The sequence below is a fragment of the Podarcis bocagei genome, assembly GCF_964188305.1.
Source record: "Podarcis bocagei genome assembly, chromosome: 7".
Taxonomy (NCBI): domain Eukaryota; kingdom Metazoa; phylum Chordata; class Lepidosauria; order Squamata; family Lacertidae; genus Podarcis; species Podarcis bocagei.
The window spans coordinates 71997450-72007888 of NC_138132.1; the positions used below are offsets into that span (position 1 = coordinate 71997450).

The 10439-nt window shown below is 44.4% G+C and overlaps 1 protein-coding gene across 1 annotated transcript in view; it reads left to right on the plus strand.

The window, feature by feature from the left end:
* Positions 1–10079, plus strand: part of PANK4 (pantothenate kinase 4 (inactive)) — a 28556-nt gene extending 18477 nt beyond the window's left edge. Inside the window, exons 14-19 of the mRNA XM_081201500.1 lie at positions 314–369; positions 2176–2225; positions 6332–6436; positions 6779–6879; positions 7419–7487; positions 9492–10079. Of these exons, the coding sequence (XP_081057626.1) occupies positions 314–369; positions 2176–2225; positions 6332–6436; positions 6779–6879; positions 7419–7487; positions 9492–9705 (595 nt within the window). The 3' untranslated portion in view covers positions 9706–10079. The remainder of the gene's footprint in view (positions 1–313; positions 370–2175; positions 2226–6331; positions 6437–6778; positions 6880–7418; positions 7488–9491) is intronic.
* The last annotated feature ends 360 nt before the right edge of the window (positions 10080–10439 follow it).

Consider the following 10439-nt stretch of genomic DNA (forward strand, 5'->3'; position numbering starts at 1 on the left):
GATGGTCTGCTGCTGCAGGCGACTCTTTCATGTGCCTCCCTGCCAGTCTTCTTGCAGCGGGGCTCTCTTCTTCCTTCTCGAAATGTGACCTATTGTTCATTGTCTCTCTACACTTTTATTTTTAAATTTGGACACAGTACATCTGCTGTCCTCTTTTCCGGGCTCACTACTGAGAGATGTTTATTTCTTAATAAGTAAATCCTGGAGGGGTAGCACATGCCTTGTTCAGCTGCAGATCTGTTTGGTCCAAGCATCTCACCACCCCCAATATTCACATTCTTCCTTCTCTTTCTCTCTCTTCCCTGAAAACCAGCGTTCTTGAAACGGAGCCGCAGTTTGGATTTGAGGAAGCCAAGGAAAAACTGCAAGGTATTGGGCAGAAACTCTCCCTTTTAGTATCTTTCTGTGATATCGGCATGTATCAGGTAGGGGGCATCCCTGTCATCGCGGGGTGGGGGTGGGGGCGCTACGGCTGGTTGCGAACACGTAGCATCCTTAAGAGCAGATAGCTGTGTAAAAGCCTCTAGACTAGGGATGGGGGTGTTGCTGGACCCCTGTCTGAAACCCTGAAGTACTACTGCCAGACAGTGTTGGGACATTATTATTATTATTATTATTATTATTATTATTATTATTAATTTCAGTTTATATACTGCCCTTTATCCAAAGATCCCAGGGCAGCGTACATTAAAATTTGCATAGTGTGATAATAATAAAAAATCAATAAAACAACCACCCAAAAAATCATGATAACAGCCCCTCCTTTTTTTAAAAAAGGCCACAGATTGTTGATTGTTTAAAGGCCAAAAGCCTGGGTAAAGAGGAATGTTTTTGTTTGGCACCTAAATATATGTAACAAACCTGCCAGGTGAGCTTCTCTGGGGAAAAGCATTCCAGGAATGTGGAGCCACCACAGAAAAGGCCCGTTGTCGTGTTGTCAACCTCCGAACCTCTCTCAGAGAAGGGCCTCAGATAACAAGCACAGCATCTGGGTCAGTTTATATGGGGAGAGGCAGTGCTGAAGGCTGCATCGTCTTAAAAAACAAAATAAAATTATGTGAGCAGGAGAATTTAAAAGTTCTGCAAATTGTGGCCCACAGCAACTCCTACCCATGCCTCGTGTCCTGTTCTGAAAGTATGGGGTCACTTCCAACATTGGTCACACTCCAAGCAGACCCATTGAAATGAATGGATATAACTCACTCGGATTAGAGTAGAACCGTATTGAACAACAAACCATTGTCCGGAGTTTGCCCGAGCCAACGAAATCAAGCTCGTCTTGGGAAAGGTTAAACTGCAAGGAAGCTTGTTCCAATCTTAGTTCTGCCACCAGAAGTATTACTTAGAGCAAGTGGGCAAGTGGTCTTTTCCCAGCTTGCGGGAGCTTCAGCATTCTCTGAATGTGCAGGTGTGGCCCTGAAGCGTACACTATTATTTTATTTACTATGAATATTAATACCCCCTGTCTTTGGAGTGATTGCTTCTCAAAGTGACTTGCAACAGGCTAAATTCCCCACCTTCCACCCCAGGCCAATCAAAGCAACTTGTACACACCAGAAGCCCTTCGGTTGGGCAGTCTCTGTTCCATTAACAGCTGGTGCTCTCAAACCCTTGTACACGCATCCTTTTAGCTGCTCCTCTGGCCAAAAGATAAGGACAGGCTGGTCTCCCTCTTGCCCTGGCAAGTGCCATAGCTCAATGGCCAAGTACCTGCTTTGCATTCAAAAGGTCCCAGTTTCAATCCCCAGCATCTCCCAGTCGGGCTGGAAGAGACCCCTGCCTGAAATGCTGGAGAGCTGCTTCCAGTCAGTGTAGTCAATACTGAGCTAAGTGGACCACTGGGGGTGAAGCATCTTCTCATGCAGTAGAGCTTCTGCTTTGCATGAGCATGGTCCCAAGATCAGTCCCCAGCATCTCCAGGTGTGACTGGAGATGTCACCTGTCCATAATCTTAGAGAGCTGCTGCCAGTCGCTGTAGTAGACAGCGTTGAGCTAGATGGAGCAACAAGTTTCGGGCAGCTTCCTTTGTTCCTCGAGGACAGGGGTCGTAGCCTCCAGTGCTCTTTAGACCTCTGGCCAAGAGAGGAGCCCAGAATGCTTCCCTTCAGATTTTCTTGAGCAATTGACCTGTCCTTAACGTTTTAATAATGTGTTGGTTTTTGTGCCATTGTACAGAACGCCCCTGGCTTGAAGATTCCTACAATGAATGGCTGGCACGACTCAAGGTATATTATTATTATTATTAATTATTATTATTATTACTGCTACTACTTACCAAGGTGCCAAGGCAGATTACAACAAGCTACAAGCAGTCACTCTTAACTACTGAATATAATGCAGCTGGACAAAAGATAGGGGTGTGTGTGTCTCCCCTTTTCAGCTGCAGATCGTTGAAACTGATAGACTCTCTCTCCCTTTTAATATTCCTTATTTTAAGACAAGTTAATTTCATAAAAGAAGGATGCAGAAGAATACAGCATTCCACAATAAACAAGAAGGCTGATTTGCATGCAATCAGTAACTCAAGTGCTAAAGTGAAACAAAATGGAGCAAAAGGGGTTTGGAGGATAATACATGATTACCTCTAAATATAGAAGCAAAATGGTTTTGAACATGCATTTTATGAAGTAAGACCAAGTGTAAACCCAAACAATGTGACATTAGAAGAGGAAGATAGACAAGATTCTCCCTAGATTTCTGATTTCCTCTCTGGAACAGCTGCTTTGTATAAGAAAGGAAGCCACTTTTTTTTTTAAAAAAAAAAAAAAGTCATTTGTACTTCACCTATGGCAGAATCTCTGGGTTTTGCTCTACATTAACAAAATCCAAAATCTTCTCAGTCATTGTCCCTGCTTAGCATCCGCTTTTTGTGAGATTCCTCTGTTGACGTTTCAGCCACTTGGCCACCAGCCACAGAACAACGGAATCCCATAAAATAGCCTATTTAGAAAAGCCCAGTGGAGACAGGACTTGGCCCAGACCATTACAAAGACTACCAAAACACTGTTTTGAAATGTGAATCCATATGAGTGGGCCACAAGAAGAGATAACTACAAGAGCCAAGACCAAGCAACAACAACAGCAACAGCTGCAGCTGCAACAAGCAAAGAGAAGAGGTTCGATCTTAGGCGTAACAGCCGGACTAGCTGGAACAACAGGACAGGACAAAGGAGCAGCCGTTTCTATGGAAGCTGTGACAGAAGCTTTGCTTAAGATAAACCAGACTCTGGAGTCTTTGACAAAACAGACTTCAGAGAACACACAAAAATTAACAGAAATATCAACAAGATTAAACCAGAATACAGAATCTATAAATAAATTGGTCGAGGAAAATGCCACCACGCGTCAAATTGCCGAAGAGGCCAAAGCCACAGCTGGAGAGACGCAGGAGAAATTAGAGCCACTTGCCAAGAAGGTCTATGAGCATGATGCAACCTTGGCCTTGTGGGAGTTACAGAGGAAAGAGAGAAACTTAAAATTAAGACTGATTCCGGAGAATGAAAGTGACAACCTTGTGGAATATTTGACACGGGAGTTTGCGGATTGTTGGGACCTGGAGGAAGACGATTTTAAAATCACAACTGCCTTTAGACTCGGCAAAAAGCAAGATAGAAAGACACCAAGAGATTGTTTGATCACACTCAGATCTAAGGAGGAAAGAGATAAAATTTTAGGACTACACTTTGGAAAAGCCCTCCAAATTGGAAATTCAGCAGTACAGATCTTTAAAGACATACCAAAATATATCTTGGACTTAAGAAACTTCTACAAGGATTTGGTGCTTTTGTTAAAGAAAAATCAGATCCGCTTCAGGTGGGAATTCCCACAAGGACTGTCATTCGACTACAAGGCAAAGAAAGTGAAAATAAAGACAATTCAAGATAAAGACAAATTTCTGGCAAGATATCAGGAGGACCTACAGAAGGGGACTGTGGACGTACTTGCAGAACAGAGGAGAGCACTGGATATCTTGAATCTCTCGTTTGGACAAAAACCACCACCGTCAGAAGAAGAGCAACAACTTGGAGCTGTTGGAGGAGCCTTAAGAAAATAACAAGATGGCTCTGCAATTCCTTAGTTGGAATTGTAATGGACTGAATGGGCCTTTGAAGAGAAGACAAGTATTTCACATTTTGAACAGAGAACAATTGGATTTGATATGTTTACAAGAAACTCACATAACTAGAGCCCACAGGAGATTACTCACAAATAAAAGGTTAGGACAAGAATTTGTCTCATCAGACAAAGTTAAGAAGAGGGGAGTGGTAATATATGTGAAGGAGAAATGGGCTCCAAAAATGATATTTAAAGATGAACAAGGGAGATATCTGGCTGTGGAGATACAAGTACAAGGAGAAAAACTTTTAGTTGTTGGAATTTATGCACCAAATGAAGGCAAATCTGACTTCTTTAAGGGACTTCATGAAACTTTGACGGACTATCTGGATTATAATATGATAATCATGGGAGACATGAATGGCGTGGTCTCCACTAATATGGACAAGGCACAAAGGCTAACAGTCACTAAAGAAGGGAGACTCCCCAAGACTTTTTTCGAAATGACAGAAAACATGGACTTGATAGACATTTGGAGAACAAGGAACCCTCTGGAGAGAGAGGGAACCTTCTTCTCCCAAGCAATGATGACCTGGACCAGAATTGACCAAATCTGGGTTACTAGTGGATTGGCTCCAAAGATTAAGAAAGTGGAAATCTGCCCAAAAACTTGCTCCGACCATAACGCCGTGAAGATGGAGATGAAACTCACAATAACCGGTCAATTTAGATGGAGAATGAATGACACCCTCTTTCGAGATAAGGAGATTCTCACGAAGGCCCAAAAGACCTTAAAGATCTTGTGGCCCACTCTGGAAGAATGGCAGATGAAAGTGATGGACTATATGACACTGGCTGAGATGACAGGCAGAATCCGTGACCAACGTAAAGAGATGGTGGAAGAAGAATGGAAAAAATTTAAGAGCTATCTTAAGGACTACTACAAACTCAACGAATGTTAAAATGTTGTGGTTGCTAGAAGTAACAGGGTACAGGGATACAAGGTTAGATAATAAAGGAGGACTAAGATGACAGAGATTAGAAAGTAACAACTGGGAGTTGCTAGTTCAAATATGGACACTGGGATGCAGAGAGGGGGGGTATGGGGAAGTCCAAGAAAAGAGGTTTATGAAAATATCTTTGAAAGTATTTTGTATGTTTGTTTTGTTTTGTGTTTGTTTGTTCTTTTTAAAAAATGCTGTAAAACCAATAAAAATTTATTAAAAAAAAAAAAAATGAAATGTGAATCCATAGAAAGAACTCTGGATTTTGCAATGTGCTGGTGTCCAAGGGGGCTCTGGCCCAAGTAGTTTGAGGGAAAACTGGCCTACACCCTTAAAAAAAACAACTAATTGTTGTGACCTCTGCCCCACCCTCACAGATTTGGATTGGAGATCCCTTCATATAGAGCCAAAAGGAAGGTGATGTGGGTGCCAACTGCCTTTCAGGCTGCGCCATAGCTTTAAGCTTGTTGAATTTGAGGAACAACACAACAACAACAAACCTATGGTTACGTGAAACATAATAAACACACAAGACGTAACCAGCTGTACTTCTGAATAAATAAGGTATACTATTCATTGTATCAAATTGTAGATTTCAACGGACTGCAACCACTACCATGCTATAAGATCAACTATCCTGTAATATTACATATGAGCCTGTTCTACTGATGAAGCCTAGGGTGGCGAAACAAGGCTAATATTCCGGAAATCCTTGTCTTAGACTCTCTTAAAGGATTCTGTAGAACTGTAACAGCCCTTCATGTGGATTACTGGACTCTTTGAACAGACAGGTGAAATAGATACTTTTATGCATGAACTGACTAGAGAATGAACTGATCCACTGGGTCTTCTGCTTTTTTCATTGAACTTTACGAGACTTCCGTTGAAATCTACAATTTGATACAATGAATAGTATACCTTATTTATTCAAAAGTACAGCCAGTTACGTTTTGTGAATTCGGGGTACAGGCAAACTCGGAGCAGCCGATGGACATCTTTTGCTCTAGGGCAGACATACTGCATCTTCCTACGGAGGTCATTTTCTCAGGCAGAATCTGTTGAGCTGAAAGAGTAGCCTATAGACTTTCCAGCAAAAGTGTTTTTTTGCTTACAGTCCTAACTCCACTTACCTGAGAGTAAGATCCACTGAATTCAATGGAACTCACTTCTGAATAGACATGGTTTGGGTCGCACTGTTAACTCCGTGTACATATTTTAGCCTGCAGCCTGTCGGTGCTTCTCTGAATGATACTTTTCTTTTTCTTTTACAGGCCTCCCCTCATAAATGTGCCTTAATTTTTGCAGATAACAGTGGAATAGACATCATATTAGGCATCTTCCCCTTTGTCAGGGAGCTGCTCTCTAGGGGCACAGAGGTCAGTTGAATTACGGTGACAGCCTAAGGTAAACTGCCTCAAGCTAGCTCATCACTGTTGATGTAGTTATTTGAGAAGAAGTAACTGGGGGGGAAAGATTATTTCAGCAAACTTGCCTTAGCTCCTCATGGATCGGATAGAAGAAACTATCCTATACTGAACCACTTGGTGACTGGAAAGCTCTAGTGGAGGCTATATTATTGGAGTAGGAGGTTAATCCCACCTCCTGGTGCTCTCCTACAGTTTATATCTTCACTTCAACTCACATACAGAAGTGTACATTGAACTTTTCACACTTGGCCCAATGTGATACTTTCCTTTCCTCTCTGTGTGTGTTCACAGGTTATATTGGCTTGCAATTCTGGGCCTGCGCTAAATGATGTCACCTACAGTGAGTCCCTGCTTGTTACAGAGAGGATAGCAGCTACGGATCCTGTCATACGGTGAGGACCAGTATGGTGTTTCTTCTCTTTGGGCTGGCATGCTCTTAAAAGAGAAGGTTTGAGACTTAACACAAAGTCTGGATTGCTGGTGGTTTGTTGAGAGTTCAGAAGCAAAGAGTTTGAATGATACTCTGCTAAATAAAAGCTTAAGGTTTTGGGGTTTTGTGCTGTGATATTCGAGACCAGATGGCCTTCCAGATGTTCCTGAACTTCAGTTCCCATCATCCCCAGCTATGCTTTTTGGGACTGATGGGAGTTGAAGTTCAGCAACATCTTGCTGGGCCAAAGGTTCTCCACACCTGTTTAAGACCAAGGGTTGCTCCAAATCCTGATTTTGTTCAGAGTAGACCAATTGAAATGGATGAACGTGACCAACTTAGGTTCATAATTTCATTGGGTCTGCTCTATGTAGGGCCTCGTTGAGTACGACTCTTAATTTTGCATAATATTGAAGAATTGTTTTAAACCCAAGACCCGGCATATTCGTAGCATGTGAACATTGAAGCTGATCTTAAAATTATGCATCTGCCTCCTTTTAGAGATGCCTTGAAGGAAGAGAAATTGCTCTTGGTACAGACAGGCTCAAGTTCACCCTGCTTGGACCTCAGGTAAGAGGTCTCCCTCCTGTATATTACGAGCACAGAAAGCTCAGATGATAACAGTCTGGGGGGAAAGTCCTCCTTCTCACCACAAGGGGGCAGCAAGTGTTTGCTTTTTAGGGTCTGTAGAGCACTGTGGTTCCACCGAGTTGTTCTGAGTTTCCAGAAGCACGGCCAAAGCAAAGCCTTTAGATGATGCGTGTCAGTTTCCTGCCGCTTGCAAAGAAACCCAGAAGCAGAATGGGGCAGCCGTGAAACTGACATGCATTGCCCCAATCTGAAGTGTCACTGACATAAGAGCTGTGTGAATGGGACCATAATGCTGGGCTTGCCCTTAACCCAGGCAAACCGTGGGCGGCCTGTATAAAGTGCTGTTTTCTAGGACAGGGCCACAAACTTCACCGGCCTTGCTTCGTGTTGTTGTTTAGTCGTGTCCGACTTTTCGTGACCCCATGGACCAGAGCACGCCAGGCACTCCTGTCTTCCACTGCCTCCTGAAAAAACGCCCTGCTTCATAGCTTCCTTGCTTGTCTTTGCCTGGCTGGAATAGGCCCTTGAATTCTGATGATGCTGATGAACTAACCTACAGGAGAAAGGGTGACATTTGCATTTGTTGCTCCGCCCAGTTTTGCCTCTGGCTCCACCCACCACTGACTTGCGGCCCCTCGGAAGGTTGCTAGGCACCATGGACTAGCTGGACAGAGGAATGTCGGGAGGCACCAGCTGGGGAACCCCCAAGGGAAGAAGGCTCAGAGCCCAGGGATTGGTGGTGGGATGACGATGAGTGGCCAGAGGGAGAAGACTGGGAGGAGAAGGAGGTGTTGGAAGCTGAAGAGGCAACAGGGCTTAGTGAGCTGGGAGAGTCCATGGTATAGAGCAGTCCAGAATCAGAGGCAGAAGCTGAAGCAGGCAAATGGGAAGAGAGAGGCCAACAGGCACAAATGAGTCGGGCTGGTGTAGAGTCATGTGGGGGGGGGGGTTCTCCCCCTCCTGCTGTGACAAGCTCTCCTCCCCCCGCCCTTGTCTCCCAGAACCAGAAGAGAGTTGAAGCAGATGGAGCAGCTTGCAGGCACAGTCTCCTATTGCTTGGAAAAAGCCCTTGAGCGGAAGAGACTTTGGCAGCTGTGGGGACCTTCAGTCTCAGCAACTTCTTCATGGGAACAATACTTAACGGGGACGAGCTGCTGTGCCCATTAGGCCTGGCACTCCTGTGCAGATTGTGGTGGGGGTTTTTTTTGCTAACAACTATTAGCTCCAGTTGCCACAGTGTGATTTACCGCTGGCTCACTGCTGATACCAGAAGGAAATAAGGTTCCCCATCCCTGGTATATAATCCGGTATAAGCTTTTCACTGTGGTGTACAGCACCTGTCTTCCCCTCAACCTGTCCTGGGAGTCATGTGATACAGTGAGGGCGGGAGGTATTTGATCCCCCTGCTAAATTTGCCCGTTTGCCCTCTGACAAAGAAATGACCAGTCCATAATTTTAATGGTAGGTTTATTGTAGCTGTGGGACACGGGTGGTGCTGTAGGTTAAACCACAGAGCCTAGGACTTGCTGATCAGAAGGTTGGCGGTTTGAATCCCTGTGACGGGGTGAGCTCCTGTTGCTCGGTCCCTGCTCCTGCCAACCTAGCAGTTCGAAAGCACGTCAAAGTGCAAGTAGATAAATAGGTACAGCTCCGGCGGGAAGATAAACGGTGTTTCCGTGCGCTGCTCTGGTTCACCAGAAGCGGCTTAGTCATGCTGGCCACATGACCCGGAAGCTGTCTGCGGACGAACGCCAGCTCCCTCAGCCTATAGAGCAAGATGAGCGCCGCAACCCCAGAGTCGGTCATGACTGAACCTAATGGTCAGTGGTCTCTTTACCTTTACCTTATTGTAGCTGTGAGAGACAGAATAAGAACAGGAAAAACCCCACAAACCCTGTTAGGTGTGAGAAGGCCTGCCCAGGTTTCATGGAGTTGAGCACTTTCCCGTTCCGCACTCACCAAGCTCTCCACATCTTATTTCAGCCGTCTAGACAAAGGTTTGGCCAATCTGGTCCGGGAGCGGAAGACCGACCTGGTTATCATCGAAGGAATGGGCCGCGCCATCCACACCAACTACTATGCAGCCCTCAAATGCGAGAGCCTCAAGCTTGCCGTCATCAAGAACTCTTGGCTGGCCGATCGCCTCGGCGGGAAGATCTTCAGTGTCATTTTCAAGTACGAGGTGCCCCTCAAATGATCCGGGCGAGGAGAGACTCCAGGGGGTGAGCGGCGGCTGGAAACAGGACTTGCACTAGTTTTACTTTAATTGTAAAGAATGTATTTTTATTACCACAGGGAAAATGAGTTCACACAATTCCATATTTATATGTGTGTGTAATGGATTATGTATCTCACTCATATTGTTTTGGGTTTTCTCTTCATTTTTTTTTTGTAAGTGCTTATCTTAATGCTGTGGTGTTTGCGATGGGAAAAGACTTGATTTTTTTCTTCTGTGAGACATTCATATTGAAATATTTAAATGCCAGTGAAGAATCTCTTTTTATATTTTGGCCTAAATATATACCAGCCATTTACTTGGCAGATACCAAATAGAGTTTTTAAAGAGCTGGAGGAGAAGTCTGTTTTTGCTTTTGATCCAAATCCTTCGCTCCCATTCCCCACCCTCACTCAGTAGGATTTTCTCAGAGGCTTCAGGCCTGGAAGAGCTGCTTTAGAAATGTGAAGCAGGAAAACTAGCTCCAAGGGACTGTGGCCCTCAGCTTCCCCTACCACTACCTCACTCTTTAAATCTGAAGCCCCACAGGTTAAAATAATTCACAAGGTTTGCAAAGCCAGCCTGAACCAGCGGGCAAAATTGGCAGCTGCTCGTGAACCGATTGCGTATCACATCTAAAAATGAAACTTAGAAAGCTTCTAAGAAAGCTGACTTGAGTTGAAAGTATCTTGTCCCTTTTCCCTGTTCCCAAAACA